General features: G+C 38.6%; 1 protein-coding gene across 13 annotated transcripts in view; it reads left to right on the plus strand.

The window, feature by feature from the left end:
- The window catches only part of FANCD2 (FA complementation group D2), a 56704-nt gene that overhangs the window by 4327 nt on the left and 33599 nt on the right, over window positions 1–18778 (plus strand). For 7 of the 13 annotated variants that reach the window (XM_033865417.2, XM_019944630.2, XM_019944631.2 and 4 more), the window contains 13 exons: window positions 251–318; window positions 487–590; window positions 998–1058; window positions 2741–2793; window positions 5529–5607; window positions 6648–6787; window positions 8587–8674; window positions 9221–9325; window positions 10653–10753; window positions 11165–11273; window positions 11500–11535; window positions 15538–15681; window positions 17565–17699. In XM_033865417.2, coding sequence (XP_033721308.1) covers window positions 251–318; window positions 487–590; window positions 998–1058; window positions 2741–2793; window positions 5529–5607; window positions 6648–6787; window positions 8587–8674; window positions 9221–9325; window positions 10653–10753; window positions 11165–11273; window positions 11500–11535; window positions 15538–15681; window positions 17565–17699 — 1223 coding nt within the window. Of the gene's footprint in view, window positions 1–250; window positions 319–486; window positions 591–997; window positions 1059–2740; window positions 2794–5528; window positions 5608–6647; window positions 6788–8586; window positions 8675–9220; window positions 9326–10652; window positions 10754–11164; window positions 11274–11499; window positions 11536–15537; window positions 15682–17564; window positions 17700–18778 lie in introns of those variants that run through there. The other 6 variants (XM_033865418.2, XM_019944629.3, XM_019944636.3 and 3 more) reach the window with 5 other exon arrangements.

Raw genomic sequence — 18778 nt, forward strand, 5'->3', positions numbered from 1 at the left:
CCCTACTTTGCGGGCATAGATTATTCCATCCAGCTAAGGTTTTGGCTTTCTTTATTTTTTAAGAATACTTAGTAGCTATCCTTTATAAAAGCTAATTCTGTTTTGCCGTGGGTTTATAAGAGTTGGCTCTGAAATTAGGTTGGAAATATCTTTATTGGTTTCATCAGACAGGAACCTAGGTCTTAGGAAAGTAAAACTCTGGTGGAAGTGTTAAAGACACTGGGGGCCAACGAGTCTTCTTTTCTCATAGCTGTGGATCAAATCATTTTCCAAAGGAAGCTCTTTCAGACTCTGAGGAAACATCCTTCTTATCCCAAAGTATGTATTTTCTCCTTAGTATTTTTGTTTTTGCCAGCAATGCTCTGGAATTGGGAGTTTAAAGACACTAGCATAAAGTTGAATAGGCTTGAATGATTTTAGCTAATCGACAGCAAATGTTAAACTAAAAATCTTACTCTTTTTTTTTTTTTTTTTAATGTCACTAAGATAATAGAAGAATTCGTTAGTGGCTTGGAGTCTTACATTGAGGACCAAAACAGTTTCAGGAACTGCCTTTTGTCTTGTGAACATCTGCAGGATGAGGAAGCCAGGTGTGGAGACGAAGCACTGGACTGTTGCTGAAATTTAGTCTGTTACACTTAACTGGATTGGGAGGTGGGGTTGGGGCAGAATGCGATTTTTTGGAATTTTACTTTTGATTTATAGCTCTCTTTTCCTCAAAGTTTTAACCTAACCTTTAAATTATTAAGTTTATGATAACAAGACTAAGAACCAGAATGTTTTCTAGAATGTGTCTCACCTGTGTTGATACAGTTTCAACTCCACTTGTCTGTGACTTAAAAGCTATCTTCTCATGTTCTGTATTTCTTATCTACCAGGATAGTTTCTCCTTAAAAATTACATAGTTAACCAATTTTACAGAGAAAGGATAATAAAAACATTAAAAGAAAATCAAAATAGAAAACCAATCTCTCCTTTTTTTTTTTTTTTTTTACAGCATGGGCACATCTTACTGTAAGAGCCTCATTAAATTGCTTCTGGGGATTGACATATTACAGGTGAGACTGTACCACTTTTTCTGTGGACATTTAATGGATGTGATTTGTGGTGTATGCCCAAGTGTAAGTGGCTGGAGCACAGGGCAGAGCAGGGTTAATGGGAGAGTTTGGGTTTGCAACAGGTTGCCACAGCCCTGTTGCTGACATGAATCTTGTAGGGCAATATCTGTGGCTTTGGACTGAGCTGATAAACCCAATACATCTTGAAGCCTCATTTATCCTGGCGGCCTCTGATTCCTGTTTTGTAAAGCTTCATCCTGTGTGTTCTGAGTACCTTGTATATCTCTGCCATATTCACATCTGCATCATCTCCCATTTAGCTTCGTATTTGCTTATTAACTAGATCTTTCCCTTTTCCTCCTCCTTTCTCTCTTAATTTATTGATTAGACAATCAGTGAGATGTTTTAAACATCTCAAATTATAGAAATGTATATACAATGAAAAGTCTCCCTCCCACCCTGTCCTTCATTTTTCCTCTTTTCTTCTCTTGCACTGTTGATCTTAATTCCTTTTCATTGGAAATCTTGAATATAATTTAGTTAGCTTAAATCTCAGAGCTCTCTTGTTCCTCCAAAGAGAAATCTTTTCTTGCAAACTATTTGATAATCTGTTAAGGCCTGCATTTCATAGGTTAACAATTGTCATCATAATTAATAATGTTTTTGATTATCTGATTATTTTAATGTTGCCTTGATAGTCATTTTGTAATTTTTCAGAGGACAGATTATTGATAAATCTTTGTATTCCAACAGGTTATATTCAAAATATAGGCAGCATTCATGTGGACATACTTTTTTGTTTTTAAATCTTTATTGGCGTATAATTGCTTTACAATGTTGTGTTAGTTTCTGCTGTATAACAAAGTGAATCAGCTATATGTGTATATATATCCCCATATCCCCTCCCTCTTGCGTCTCCCTCCCACCCTCCCTATCCCACCCCTCTAGGTGGTCACAAAGCACTGAGCTGATCTCCCTGTGCTATGCAGCTGCTTCCCACTATTTTATATTTGGTTGTAATATAAGTACATGCCACTCTCTCACTTCATCCCAGCTTACCCTTCCCCCTCCCCGTGTCCTCACATACATTCTCTACCTCTGTGTCTTTATTCCTGTCCTGCCACTAGGTACATTAGAACCATATATATATTTTTTTAGATTCCATATATATGTGTTAGCATACAGTATTTGTTTTTCTGACTGACTTCACTATGAATGACAGACTCTAGGTCCATCCACCTCACTACAAATAACTCAATTTTGTTTCTTTTTATGCCTCATTAATATTCCATTGTATATATGTGCCGCATCTTCTTTATCCACTCCTCTGTCAGTGGACATTTAGGTTGTTTCCATGTCCTGGCTATTGTAAATACTGCTGCAATGAACATTGTGGTACATGACTCTTTTTGAATTATGGTTTTCTCAGGGTATATGCCCAGTAATGGGATTGCTGGGTCATATGATAGTTCTATTTTTAGTTTTTTAAGGAACCTCCATACTGTTCTCTATATTGGCTGTATCAATTTACATTCCCACCAGGTGGACATTCTTATAATGAGGATTTCAATTAGGCAGGGTTTTTCCTCCAAGAACTCTTGTTGGAGAGAATTACAGCTAATTATACATTTCTGTTGTACATTTCGAGACAATCTCCTAACTCCCTATGTCTTCTTTTTTAGCCTGCCATTATCAACATCTTATTTGAAAAGTTGCCAGAATTTATTTTCAAAAAGTAAGTGGAGTTACTCTGGAATGCTCAAAGTACCCTGGTGTACTTAGGTTTCTCTCTGAAAAGGTTGCTCTGAAGCATCATTGGTATGTCTGAAGATCATATTTATTATGCCTCCAGATTCTTAAATGACTACTGAAGTTTTACTGGGGTGACTTTCTTTGAAATTTCATGTATTTATATGTCCATGTATTCCTAGGATACACACTAAACTGGTAATAGTGGTTGTCTCCCAGGAGTGGAGCCACTTGGCTGGAGTTATATATTCTCTGAATACTGTTCTTTACCTTTTCAATTTTATACTGCATATGAGCTACCATTTTTAAAAATTTACTTTAAGGGAATTTCCTGGCGGTCCAGTGGGTAGGATTCCGGGCTTTCACTCTCTTGGGGCCTGGCTTTGATCCTTGATCGGGGGAACTGAGATCCTGCAAGCTGCGTGCTGTGGCCCCCCCCAAAAAATTCTTTTTTACTTTTCTTTTTTTTTTTTCTTTTTTACTTTAAAAAATAACTAAGGGACTTCCCTGGTGGCGCAGTGGCTAAGAATCCGCCTGCCAATGCAGGGGACGCGGGTTCAAGCCCTGGTCCGAGAAGATCCCACATGCCGCAGAGCAACTAAGCCCGTGGGCCACAACTACTGGGCCTGCACTCTAGAGCCCGCCAGCCACAACTACTGAGCCCACGTGCCACAACTACTGAAGCCCGCACACCTAGAGCCCATGCTCCGCAACAAGAGAAGCCACTGCAATGATAAGCCCGCGCACTGCAATGAAGAGTAGCCCCCGCTCACCGTAACTAGAGAAAGCCTGCGTGTAGCAACGAGACCCAATGCAGCCAAAAATAAAAATAAATAAATTTAATTAAAAATAGTAATAATAAAAAAATAAGAGAAAAAAAGAACAGCCTAACAGATAAGTACATAAAGGTCATGAATAGACAATTCATGGAGAAGAAATATGAGAGCATTAAACACTTTTTTTTAATGCTCAAGTTCATTAATAATCAAATACAACAATTTCAAACAATAAATAGAATTTTTTTCCCTCGCAAAGGATCTCCCTTGTTGAGTGCGATGAACAGGCTGCTCATATATCACTGGTAAACATATAAAGCAGTGTAATTACTCTGAAGGGCAGTAGGTTGTGTGTATCAAAACCTAAGATTTTGCATACCCTTTAATGTTCAGCCATGCTTCCAAATTTATCCTAAGGCAATACCTATGAATGAAAACAGTAATGAATAATATTACTGTTTAAAGTAACAAAAATTGTAAACTGAGATATTCAACTATAGGAGATTGGTTAAGTAAATTAGGTATATCCACATAATGGAATATCATGTGGACATTAAAAATTATAAAGAAGATTATTTAATACCATGCATTAATTGAAAAAACAGGCTACAAATCAGTATTTACAGTTCCACTCAGTATTTTGTTAAAGGTACATACATACACATTTACATAGATACATATACGCATGTATATCAATGGTGGACCTCTCTGGGAGAGAGGATTTAGGTAATTTTTATTTCCTCCTTTTTAATATGTGCTGCTTCTAGGTCTTGTATGTAACAATAGTAAACTTGAAGATTTATCTTTAGAAATTTATGATTTGCCTGAATGGCATGCACTATGCTTTGTGTCCTGGCTAAGTCTTTTTTAGCAGTTAAATTTGTCTATAGTAAACAAAGACTGAGAATGCTGTCAAGAAGAGGAGCTGGAGGTGGTCCAAAAATTAGATATAGGAGGCTGGGAAGAAGGCAGAGACTGTCATTTTAGGGGAAATAATACTAGAAAGTTATTTATAATAATTTATTATATTAATGATAATAATTAATGATTATTAATAAGTATTGTTATATTAATGATAATACTAATACTGAGCCAACTTCTCTACATCCATAAATGGTTTTCAGTACTTTGACATAGTCTAAATCTGAAAATCTTCTGTTTCCATAGTGGTAAAAATTACTTGCATTTTTTGGTACTTTATCAAATTGATGTAATTAGTTTTTAACCTCTTATTTTATTTATTTATTTAGTTTTAAACTTTATTTAATTTATTTTTTAATTTATTTTGGCGGCTTTGGGCCTTGTGCGCAGGCGTTCTTTAGTTGCCGCGAGCAGGGGCTACTCTTTGTTGCGGTGCGTGGGCTTCTCATGGCGGTGGCTTCTGTTGCTGCAGAGCACGGGCTCTAGGCGCACACGCTCAGTAGTTGTGGCTCGCGGGCTCTAGAGTGCAGGCTCAGTAGTTGTGGCACACGGGCTTAGTTGCTTTGCGGCATGTGGGACCTTCCCGAGCCAGGGCTCGAACCCGTGTCCCCTGCATTGGCAGGTGGATTCTTAACCACTGCACCACCAGGGAAGTCCCCATTGTTTACCTTTAAAAACAATTTATCTTACTCAATTTGTTAAAGTTTGTTACGTTTATTTTTTTTAATTGTTCATATATTTTAAGAGATACTCTCCAGACTTTTCTTCCCCTCTCTAAACCCTCCCCAGATATAGCCACTAATAGTTTAGTGCGTCTTCCTCCAGACATCTTTCTCAACATACATAAGCATATGTCTCATGCTTTTTTTTGTATTACCTGTGTGTTTAGCACAGTGTGCAACGCATGGTAAGCGTTTAGTAAATGTTAACTGAATGGCTGAAATGTTATATGCAGTATTAATGCTTGCTGCTGTGTAAGTCAGAAAGGCTACTTTCCTGACTTCTCATCCATCCTAACATTCAGCGTGAACAGTGATGGACTCAGCATGCCTCGACTCATCATCAATCAACTGAAGTGGCTTGACAGAGTTGTGGATAGTAAGGTATGTTGGGGACTTTTTCTGTCTCTTGGATTTATAGAGAGTGTGTTTTCCACACTTAACCAAACTTTTGGCATTTGCATGATATTTTTTCCTTTCTAAACAAAGAATTCATATTTTTCTATCCATTATCTTTTTTAGCTTTAATAATTTGAAAACCATGGTTATTTCACCCATTAAATTTCTCTAAAATAAGAAGTGTATCTAATTATGATGACTGGATGTCATTTATTAAATAAATATTTGGAAGGAATTCATTAACTTCTCAAAGTACAGAGATTATTATTATGTTTTATTTCTCAAAAGCAATGAGATCCAAAACCATCCTACTTCACTGCAAATGTGTTACTTTAATTACATATTGAGGAAGATTTCTTTGGGTTTATGTTACTTGTTATTAAGCACCTTGGTAAAGTTGAATCTGTTTTGAGCCTGTTGCTTAAGGCCCATTTCTTTTCAGAGTTCTTAAATCATTCTACTAATTTTTGTCAGACATTCAAAGGCTAAATCTTTATTTGGAAGAACATGAGTTTTGGAATCTCATCTGGGCTGGAATTTTGGGTCTGCCACTTGTTAATTGTGTATCTTTGAGCAACACATACCCCCTACATTTTAAAAATGGGAATACAGTTGTGAAGATTAAGTGAAATAAAGACAGTAGAAACGGGAAAAAACAAAAGCAAAAGAGCCCCCAATTGTTGGACTTCCCTGGTAGTCCAGTGGTTAAGACTCTGCACTCTCCCTGCCAGGGGCCCAGGTTCAATCCCTGGTCGGGGAACTAATATCTCACAAGCTGCTCGGTGCAGCCAAAAAATTTAAAAAGAAAGAAAGAAAAAAAAGTATTAAATAATATGACATCCAGCCTATTTTTTTTCTATGTACCATCTCATGTGTGAAAATCTCTGGGTCACTTGCCTCTCTGATTTTAGGCTTTGAGCTTGAGTGTGTGTGTAGTTGTCGTATTGTACACAAAATAATTCCAGCTCTACATTTCATGAGTAGGAGGTCTTTCTCTATTCTGGGTAATGTTACAATTCTAATAGTCTCCTCCACTGCAGGATCTCACCACCAAGATCATGCAGCTAATCAGTATTGCTCCAGTGTACCTGCAGCATGACTTTGTCACCAGCCTACCTGAGATCCTAGGGGATTCCCAGCATGCTGATGTGGGGAAAGAACTCAGGTGGGTAAGCACCTCGTTGGCATCTTAAGCAAGACTTCACTTTGGGAGCCTTATCACTGCAGTATAAAAAGAGTAGTAATAATGTGTTTCTTTTTTTTATAAAAGAGGATGATACCCATCTTTCTAGGGTGTGGAATTTGACTTGCTTTTCTAATAATGAGTGGTTTTTTTTGGCTGCGTTGTGTTTTTGTTGCTGCGCATGGGCTTTCTCTAGTTGCGGCGAGTGGGGGCTACTCTTCGTTGCGGTACACGGGCTTCTCATTGCGGTGGCTTCACTTGTTGCTGAGCACAGGCTCTAGGCACGCAGGCTTCAGTAGTTGCAGCACACAGGCTCAGTAGTTGTGGCACATGGGCCCTAGAGTGCACAGGTTTCAGTAGTTGTGGTGCGTGGGCTCAGTAGTTGCAGCATGTGGGCTTAGTGGCTCCACGACGTGGGATCTTCCTGGACCAGTGATCAAACCCGTGTCCTCTGCATTGGCAGGTGGATTCTTAACAACTGCGCCACCAGGGAAGTCCCTGGTTTTTAAATTTTATTTATTTATTTATTTTTGGCTGTGTTGCGTCTTCATTGCAGTGCGTGGGCTTCTCATTGTGGTGGCTTCTCTTCCTGCAGAGTACAGACTCTAGGTGTGCGGGCTTTAGTAGTAGTGGCACGTGGGCTCAGTAGTTGTGGCTTGCGGGCTCTAGAGCGCAGGCTCAGTAGTTGTGGCGTACGGGCTTAGTTGCTCCACGGCATGTGGGATCTTCCCAGACCAGGGCTCGAACCTGTGTCCCCTGCAATGGCAGGCGGATTCTTAACCACTGTGCCACCAGGGAAGCCCCAATGAGTGTATATTTGAGTAGATCCATATACTTTCTTTTCTAATAATGAGTATATATTTGAGTAGACCTGTGTATCTGTCATGAATATGAAGTCTGGCTTAGGATTAGGTGTATAAATTTGGTCTGCAGAGACATAAACATTATTCCTTTGTTTTGTTAACATTTTCTCTATCCAAGGGTGTCCTCCATCTTGACTGCACATCCACATAGTTTGTGGAGATTATTAAACATCAACTTCTTTGGTCCCTAAATGATTCATTCTAATGCACATTGCTGTGTCAGATCTATTGCAGACATCCATTGCTTACTAACGTTTACGTGAAAAATACTAATTGATAGGGCAATAATGAAGAAGAGGAGAACAATATCACTACATAATTTTATTTCTGTTTTAATGCAACCATGTATTTATCCTAGAAGTAGTTAAAAACTTCCAATTTGTTATACCTCCTTTTCTATAGTTGTCTGTAAAGCTGTCTCCAAAAATGTCCAGTGATTTCTTGCTTTTGTGCTTTTGGGCAGGATGCTCCTTCTGTGTATAGCACTGTATATACCCCACTTTGCCTGCTTGTCCTTTTGTATAACCTTTTCTTAGGATCCATCACTGTCCTTCTCTACTGTGTGCTACTGTAGAACCCTACTACTTACGTCTATCATGTTTATCACACTTCATTGTAATTGTTGTAGGTTTTCTTTTTCCTTTTCTCAGGAAGGATATATACTAAACTCAGTAGTGGTTTCCTCTGAGTAGTGGGGATGATAAGGTAGGGCTTCTTGTTTCTGCTTTGTTTATTGTTTGAATTTTTCAAAATGAGCATTTTTTTTTAAACCAAGAGAATGTTAATGAAACATACTATAAATAGAATTTAATTGGAACTAAGTATATCCTCTCTTCCTATACCTTGAGTGATTTTCCCATCATTATTTGCCCAGCTCTGTTAAAATTTGCACAACTTCTCTCTTTCTCCTATTCACAGTGACCTTCTAACAGAGAATACTTTGCTCACTGTCCCAATCCTGGATGTCCTCTCTAGCCTCCAACTTGAGCCGAAGCTCCTGACTAAGGTAGGGAGGACTCTGCTCTCCAGAAAGAGTGCCAGCTTGCTTGCTTCCCAGAACCAGTGTCAATTAGTCATTGCCTTGGACCAATTGTATATAATGAAAATTTCATTTTGAAACAATGCTGAATGACGTTTGCTCTCTTTTTTCTTTTCAGTGAATTTCATATGCCATACTATGATAGATTAACTGCTCATTTTTAATCAGTGTGTTTTAGTGGAAATCTTCTGTATTGCCTGTATAGTTACCAACTGCTCCCATAAGAATAACAACTTTTTATGCCTTCCTCTAGCCAGTGGAAAATTCAGACTCCAAAATTAAGAGAAGAAGACTTTCATGTTTATCACCTGTCTGTTTTTGAAGAAGCTGTAGTGTTAAAAATTGAAAGCTTGTAATTTGGAAAAAAAAATAAAATGAGACGTTTTTCTTCCAAAATTACAAGTGAGAAAACTGAGTGAGAGAAATAATTTTTCTGATTTTACCTAACGAGTCAGTACTAGATTGAGGCATTAACATGAAAATATGTAAGGTTTTTGTGCTTTTTATGTTTAGGTCCGCCAGTTAGTGATGGGTAAGCTGTCATCTGTCATGTTGGATGATCTACCTATGATCATCAAGTTCATTCTTCATTCCATAAGAGCCACGGATGCACTTGAGGTACCCTACTGTTTCCCAGCACTGTAGGCAGCTAGATCCTAGAGAGTACAGGGGATAGCAGTGGTGCCCTTGTGAAACTCAGAAGTCAAAAAAAGACTAACCTTGAGGAAGATACATCAAGATAAATTATTTAAATTAATCGGTTCAAATTGCTCATCTCTGTCCCGAAACTAATTGATAATGCTGATTAATCCAGCAGGGGAGAGAATGGAGCTACTAGCCAGACTTGTTCTATATAAGCTACTACAGGTTATATTTGCTATTTCAGTGTAATGCCTGAAGGAATTCTGAAATTTTAAAGAGCATGACAGGGACTTCCCTGGTGGTCCAGTGGTTATGAATACACCTTCCAATGCAGGGGACATGGGTTCAATCCCTGTTGGGGAACTAAGATCCCATGTGCCACGGGGCAGCTAAGCCCATGTGCCACAACTACAGAGCCCGAGTGCCACAACTACAGAGCCCATGCACTCTGGAGCCCGAGCACCACAGCTAGAGAGAAGCCCACACGCCACAACGAAAGATCCTACATGCTGCAACAAAAGATCCTGCATACCACAACTAAGACCTGATGCAACCAAAAATAATAAATTTTTTTTTTTTTTTTTTTTTGCGGTACGCGGGCCTCTCACTGTTGTGGCTTCTCCCGTTGCGGAGCACAGGCTCTGGACGCACAGGCTCAGCAGCCATGGCTCACGGGCCCAGCCGCTCTGCGGCATGTGGAATCCTCCCGGACCGGGGCACGAACCCATGTCCCCTGCATCAGCCGGCGGACTCTCAACCACTGCGCCACCAGGGAAGCCCATAAATATTTTAAAAAATAATAAAAAAAGTAAAGAGCATGGCATACTATACTCACATTAGCTATTTTCATCAGCTGCCTTTTTCAAAATGCCTTGTTTAACAATACATTTAATTAAGTAAGTAAAACACTTTATATATTTTTGTCTGTGTCAGGTCTTAGTTGCAGCACATAGGATCTTTCGTTGTGGCACGTGGGCTCTTTTCTTGGGGCACGTGGGCTTCTCTGTGGTTGTGATGCACAGGCTCCAGGGTGTGTGGGCTCAGTAGTTGGGCGCACAGGCTTAGCTGCCCTGTGACATATGGGATCTTACTTCCCTGACCAGAGATCAAACCTGTGTCCCCTGCAATGGAAGGTGGATTCTCAACCACTGGCTCACCAGGGAAGTCCTGACAATACATTTAATTTAATAATTCTTCTTCCTCAGTCTTTCAGGAAAATGTTATGGTTTTTCTATTGAAAGAATAGATTGTGCCTATCTGCTGTGAATGAGCAGAACACATAGCTAATATTTATTTGCCGTAGGTAATTTCTGAGCTTCGGGAGAAATTGGATCTGCAGCATTGTATTTTGCCATCGTTGTTGCAGGCTTCTCAAAGCAAGGTGAAAAATAAAGGACAAAAAAGGTATAAACTCATGGAAAGTTATCACTGTTTTTCTCACATAGGCAAGGAAAGTTTTCTGACGTTTATTCTGAATCCCGGACAGAAGATCTTAATACTTAACAACTACAAATAGTGGTAGTAGTATTACAATTGTGTACTACTATACAGTTTTTCAAATCATAATTCTATGTGTAAGTATCTGTGTGTGTGTGTGTGTGTGTGTGTGTGTGTGTGTGTGTGTGTACTCCCTTTGCTCTGCAGATCAATTCCAGATAGACTGCAGTACAGTTTTACTAGTACAGTTTTACTTCAGTGTACACATGAAGTTGTGACTTGTTTTAAGGCACGTTGCTAGTAAGCAGGAACCCAGATCTTACAGGTTCCTCTGTGGTAAGTGGAAGAATGATTTTTTTTTCCCTCTGCTACATGTAGTTCTTCAGGAAATCAAGAAAACAGCGGTCAAGACTGTGTTATTCTTCTCTTTGATGTAATAAAGTCAGCTGTTAGATATGAGAAAATCATTTCAGAAGCCTGGATTAAGGTGAGTGAGATCTTTAAACATTGAGGAAGAAATGGGTGGCAATCAGTGACAGATATGTAAGTAAAGGTAGGTTGAAATAAAAGTCTTAAAAGTCAGTCGAGTAGAAATAATAGATGATGGTTGCCAGATGGGCAGATTGGTTCTCAGATCAGAGAACAGAGCATGCTGAATAAGGCGAAAAATGTTCTTATGTGTTGTAATATTTTTGTAACCCTTGTTTTTGCAGGCAATTGAAAACACCACCTCAGTGTCGGAACACAAGGTACTGTTCATGTACTATGAATTTTAAGTCTTACAGATGTAAAATTAGTGATATTGGCTGGCTTTCCTTCCTGCTGTTTCCTCTGGCTCCTTCCAGTCATCCCTTCTGTGACTTTTGTAACTGCTCTAATAAACATTAGCTGCCTGAGGAAGATGATCTGAAGGGGTGACTTGCCAGATGGTCTTTATTCTGGCAATAAAATGAAATAAGATATCCATAAGGGGAAATAGTAACATTCCAAGCAGGCATAATGAGTTGCAGTCAAAGAAGCTGAGTCCCCCTCCCATGAGGAGGTGAGAACTAGAGTCGCCTGGGTCATGAGTTAGGTATTCAGGCCCCTCTGTCTGTCTGATTGCCCTTCCTCCCACCACATGGAATTGTCAAGATAGTGGCATTTCATGTTTCACTTTCCTTTACCTGACAGAACTGAATCAAATATTCCATCTACTCTCAGGGCAGTGGTACTGAATCTGTCTTAAATCTGGAGATACTTTCTTCAGTCAAGAAGACAGATGATTGAATTTCTTGTGTACTGATTGGTTCCCTTTAAGGATTTTCTTTAGTTGGAATCTCTTGTTTTGTAGAGTTTTGTTAGTTGGATTATCCAGTTGTTAGATGACTATTTTAAAAGCTGCTGTGATACTGAATAAAACAATGAAAAACTCAATAATTTTTTGTGGTTGCCAGGTTGAGGGTGGGCAGGGAATCAGAATATCTAAGACAACGGTTTTATTATTGCATAACCCTTGACCTCCTGCATAGCTGTTTTTACAGATTTCTGATCATTGTATAAATATAATTTTGTATTCTGATTTTTTTTCTCTTCACATTGTGTCATAAACATTTTGCATGCTTCTGCATTATATTTATTGTCTTTTTTTTTTTTTTTCGGCCACGCCATGCCACATGCAGGATCTTCCCCAACCGGGGATTGAACCCATGCCCCCGGATTGGGAGCATGGAGTCTTAACCACTGGACTGCCAGGGCAGTCCTTTCATTGTCATTTTTAATAACTGTATTGTGTTCTGCTATAATCTGTCAGAATTTTGGTGTCTGAGTTGGGCCTTCAGTGAAGGGATGTCTCAAGTAATTTATTGTTTTTGCTTTTATTAATTAGAACATCTAACATTTATTAAAATATCTTTTCTCATTAATTGAGATATAATTGACATTTTATATTAGTTTCAGGTGTACAATGTAATGATCTGTTACTTGTATATATTGCAAAATATCACCACAATACGTTGTTAATGTCCATCACCATACATAGCTACCATTTTCTTTACTTGTGATGAGAACTTTTAAGGTCTACTCGCTTAGTAACTTTCAGATGTGCAATACAGTATTATTAACTATATTCACCATGCTGTACATTACACCCCCATGACTTATTTATTTTATAACTGAAATTTGTACCTTTTGGCCCCCTTTACCAACTCCCTACCAACTCCCTACCCCTACCTCTGGCAACCACCAATCTGTTCTCTGTATTTGTGAGTTCATTTTTGTTTTAGTTTTTAGATTCCACATATAATTGAAATCATACACTATTTGTCCTTCTCTGTCTGACTTATTTCACTTAGCATAATGCCTTCAGTGTTCATACATGTTGTTGCCAATAGCAAGATTCGTTCTTTTTTATGGTTGAATAATATTCTAGAGAGAGTGTGTGTGTTTATATCACATTTTCTTTATCCATTCCATCAATGGACACTTGGGTTGTTTCCATGTCTTGGCTATTGTAAATAATGTTCTAATGAACATGGGGTGCAGATATCTTTGTGAATTAGTGTTTTTTGTTTTCTTCAGATACGTAGCCAGAAGTGGAATTGCTGGATCTATAGTAGTTCTATTTTTATTTTTTTGAGGAACCACCATACCTTTTTCCGTAGTGGTTGCATCAATTTACATTTCCACCAACAGTGCACAAGGGTTCCCTCTTCTCTACATCCTTGCCAACATATGTTATTTTTTGTCCTTTTGATGATAGCTGTTCTAACAGGTGCAAAGTGATATCTCATTGTGGTTTTGATTTACGTTTCCTTGATGATTAGTTATGTTGAGCATCATTACATGGAGGTTGGCTATCTGTATGTCTTCTTTGGAAAAATTTCTATTCAGATTCCCTGTCCATCTTTTAATTGGATTGTTTGGTTTTTTCCTTTTGAGTTGTGTGAGTTCCAAGTAATTTGTGTTTTTCTTTTTTGTCTTGCTTGACTTTTTAACTTCTCTGTCTTTCTGTCTCTCTCTCTGTCTCTCTCTCTCTCTCTTTTTTTTTTTTTTTGCGGTACGCGGGCCTCTCACTGTTGTGGCCTATCCTGTCGCGGAGCACAGGCTCCGGACGCGCAGGCTCAGCGGCCATGGCTCACGGGCATGTGGGATCTTCCCGGACCGGGGCACGGCAGGCGGACTCTCAACCACTGCGCCACCAGGGAAGCCCATCTCTCTTTTTTAAAAAATATTTTTCTGTTACTTGGCAGCTGTAACTCTTTATTTATTTATTTGGCTATGTCAGGTCTTAGTTGCGGCATGTGGGATCTTTTGTTGCGTTGTGCAGTCTTCTCTCTAGTTTTAGCACACAGGCTCAGTAGTTGCAGCCCTTGGGCTCTCTGGTTGTGGTGTGCAGGCTCAGTAGTTGTGGCGCATGGGCTCTAGAGCGCATTGGGCTCAGTACTTGGCGGCACGTGGGCTTAGTTGCCCTGTGGCATATGGGATCTTAGCTCCCCGACCACAGATCGAACCTGCATCCCCTGCGTTGGACGGCAGATTCTTAACCACTGGACAGCCAGGGAAGTCCCTCTTTTTTTTTTTTAAACATAGGTAATACAAGCTAATTGCGGAGAAAAAAAACCCCACAAGTAATCTAAATATGTGTAAAATAAAGTTTACCTCCACTCTCTGTGCCACTCTTCATGGATAATCATTCTTCCAGATTTTTTTCCTATTCATATACAAGTTGTATGTGTGTGCAAGTGCAGGCACACTCACTTTTATACATATTTGTACTTGTATATTGTTTTTACAAAAATAGAATTACTATGATTATTGCAGGTTGCTTTCTTTTGCTTCACAATATGTCGTGAATGTCTGTCAAAAAATATATCTTATCTCATTTTTTAAAATATTTTTTTATTGTTTAATTAAAAAAAATATTTTTGGGGGACACACCACATGGCATGTAAGATCTGTTTCCTTACCAGGGGTCAAACCCGCGCCCCCTGCATTGGAAGCATGGAGTCTTAACCGCTGGACCACCAGGGAAGTCTCTAGCCTATCTCTCTCTCTCTCTCTTTTTTTTAAATAAATAAATTTATTTATTTATTTATTTATTTTTGCCTGCGATGGGTCTTTGTTGTGGTGCATGGGCTTCTCATTACGGTGGCTTCTCTTGTTGCGGAGCATAGGTTCTATGCGTGAGGGCTTCAGTAGTTGTGGTGCATGGGCTTAGTTGCTCTGCAGCATGTGGGATCTTCCCAGACCAGGGCTCAAACCCGTGTCCCCTGCATTGGCAGGCTGATTCTTAACCACTGCGCCACCAGGGAAGTCCCCTATCTCATTTTTAATGGCCATATAATATGCTGAAAATGACCATCATAATTTTTATAACCTTTTTCATATTGACAGAGATTTACAGACTCTCCAACTTTTCACAAAGTAATTTTCCTAATAATAATGAAAATGTATAGTGAAGTTGGCAAGTGACTTAATCTTTTTTTCCATAATAAATGTGAAGCTATTCAAAGTTATTTCTGTAATAATACTACTTTTGCTTGTATTCCAATATTTTTTTAAAAGGTACCAGTGGTTAATAGTTGTGGCACTTTATTGCTCTGAAAAATATTTCTGGGTTTTATGAAAACATAGGTACTCCCATGAGAGTATGTTGAGCAAATGAGTATTCTTTGTTTTAATGGGAAAAGGTTGAGAGCTGCTGTTTTGTTGTAGTAAATGTACTGATTTATTAAACTGTTTTCATGTTGTTGCATATTTATTGACAACAGGTTCTTGACCTGGCAATGCTTTTCATCATCTATAGCACCAACACTCAGACAAAGAAGTGCATTGAGAGGGTGCTAAGAAATAAGATTCGATCAGGCTGCTTTCAAGAACAGCTGCTACAGAGTACATTCTATATTCATTACTTGGTAAGTGTCAGAATAAGACAGCATCAGTCTTAAAGTTTTAGAGAGGTCGTTTTAACCTTTCCTACCCAGTGTGGGAATGATGACACCACCAGCTTTGCTGGGTGTAGATGTTTGGCAGGGAGCTCAGTATATTTCAAAACATAGTAGGATTATTACTTACCTTGATTGAGACATTATAATGTTAATCAAATCAAACTAAGATCGGTTTTCATCTTTTTAGCAAAAAAGTCACAAAATTGGTTTATGTTGAACTTACTAGACTCAAACCCCGAATTCTTTTTTTATAGGAAATATTGCAATTCAGGTCTTCTAATGACATATTTATATAACTTTATTTTTAACCTAGAATAGAAAACTTTACAGCTCCCTTATAAAACGTCATCTTAGTTTCAGCCCATTGTTCAAGCCCATTGAGACTTTTGAATCTTAATTTTATGTTAATCATTTTAATTGTCTAGCTGTCTATGATCTGCAACTTTGATAAACTTGCCTTCTGTATCCTTTTTTAAGTAGTTTCTAAAAACCCCTGAGTATAACAGGATCAGAGGAATGCTAATAGAGATGTAATTTTGTATCTATTGAACCATCACTGTTTAGCCATTCAACACTATGACCCTGAGATGATCATTCCTGTTGAAATATAAACCATTTGAATTGGAATTTTATAATCTAGGAATGGTGTTTTCCAGGTGAATATTCAGGATATTAATAGTGTATATAGCTTCTTAGAAAACTGGGTGAACCAGAGGTTTAGGACCTGACTTAGGAACTAATGAGAATATGTAGCTGCGTCTTAAGACTTTATATTTATGGGCTTCCCTGGTGGCACAGTGGTTAAGGATCCACTTGCCAATGCAGGGGACACGGATTCGAGCCCTGGTCCAGGAAGATCCCACATGCCACGGAGCAACTAAGCCCGTGCGCCACAACTATGGAGCTTGTGCTCTAGAACCAGCAAGCCACAGCTACTGAAGCCCTCGCGCCTAAAGCCCGAGCTCCACAGCAAGAGAAGCCACCACAATGAGAAGCCTGTACACCGCAACAAAGAGTAGCCTCCGCTCGCTGCAACTAGAGAAAGCCTGTGCGCAGCAACAAAGACCCAATGCAGCCATAGATACGTACATACATACATACATACATAAATAGACTTTATATTTAGGAATGGATTTAAAGTTTGTATTATTTTATCTTACAGTTCTTTCTGTGCTTATTTCTGCTATGATACATGTTTTGGGCTATAATTTTGCATAGGGCAGAAACCATATATAATTTTTATTGCATTTTCCTCAGTAAAGCATTATACCCATTTCAGTGCTTAATTTAAGATTTTGTTTTAATTGTGATGATATCAGTAAAGAAACTGGACATAACAACTCATTATTTATTCTGGTTCCATTAATGTCCACCTATACTACCTTCTTGGTAGGACATGATCAGTTCTCCTCTTGATGTTCTTTAAAAGAAATCAGTTTAATTAGCATTGAACCTTATAGACTGATTTCAAATCATAACCAAGGCAGAGGAGACCTGCTATATCCCCAGGGAGGCAGTATGATTAAGTGAGGAAATTGGGATTTAGAAGATATGGATTCTAGTTCCAAACTGGGCAGATAGGAGCAGATTACCAGCTATTAGGCTTGTGGTTTAACTTCCTTGAGCTTACAGGTCAATTCTTACCCGTACGTTGAATCTCACTGATCCTGAGAGAAACTCAGAATGGTGAAGGATTATTCTGAGTAAAACAAAGATTAAAGTTCCTTAAGTTAAAATGAGAATTGGGGAGAACTCTGACATCTTAATAGGGTTAGCAATAGCAACTCTAGATGCTGTGACAACTAAGTTTCTCCCACAGCTTCATTTCTCTCTACTCTTCCCTCCTCAAGGTTCTTAAGGATATTTGTCCATCCATTTTGTCACTGGCGCAGAGTTTGTTGCACTCCCTAGACCAGAGCATAATTTTGTTTGGCAGTCTCCTATACAAATATGCATTTAACTTTTTTGACACTTACTGCCAGCAGGTATGTTGAAATGTTTATTTTGGGAAGGAGGGAACAGGGAAAAGGAAAGAAATGCAATTCCAGGTGACTTGCATGTGATCTTATGTTTTTATTTCTTCTTGTTTGGAAGACATTGAAGGAGAAAGAACTCTGAACTGGGAGTTGGGAAAACTTAATTCTAGTCCTAGTCTCAAAATGAGATTGGACTTGAGGATCTAACTCTGTGTTTTGAGCTTTAAAATTCTCTGAGTCTAAAATAAGGTCCAGCTCCAGTCAACTTCAAACAAACATTGGCTTAAAGGGCTGGGGTTATCGTGCAATTTTCAGAGTACAGTAATGGCAGTTTTAAACTTAGCTCTAAATAATCAACTGCCAATTGATCCTGGAGTTGTTCTCTAGAAAAAAGTGTGGTGGAAAAGAAATGAAGGAGAAATGCCTGAGGGCCTAACCCTGTTCCCATGAACACGGGACGCCAAATTTAGTAGCACATATCCAGTCAGGGAGGGCTGTACTTATGGAAAGTGATTATGAAAACAAAGTGTCTTATTTTGTATTGTTTATGTATGCTGTACCTTTATTAACAACATTAAAGCACATTTGAATGGAACTTTTAAAAATGAAGACAAAATTTTTTAAATTTAAAACAGAACTATAGACTCAGCTGGCATGAGATAGCTACTGCACTCGAGAAAACCATGTGACTCAGTGTGGAGCAGCAGTATAAAGGAAAGGGAGAATGACATCTAAAACTTTTGGGGGGAATCATCTTAATGTCGTAGAGACAACATCATTACCCATGTTTACTTGAAACATACAAGTCTAACTTGTAAAAACCTTTAGCTCCTTGAGTGCTACCTTTTCAGTAAATTTCAATAGATTAAGTACAACCACAACTTAATGGGTAATATTTAACCCATATGAGAAAAAGAAAAAGACTACGCCAGGGAGCAAAATCAGGAGGGTTTAGACAGTGCTCACTGGTAAATTATGGGAAATAAGTGAAGACTGGATGGTAGTGTTGTTAGAGTGACATAATCCTAAACCTCCTGAATCTAACATTAATGAAAACTAGTTAATAGAATTAGATGATGGGATGGGGT

The sequence above is a fragment of the Tursiops truncatus genome, chromosome 10 (genome assembly GCF_011762595.2).
Source record: "Tursiops truncatus isolate mTurTru1 chromosome 10, mTurTru1.mat.Y, whole genome shotgun sequence".
In the NCBI taxonomy this organism is placed as follows: domain Eukaryota; kingdom Metazoa; phylum Chordata; class Mammalia; order Artiodactyla; family Delphinidae; genus Tursiops; species Tursiops truncatus.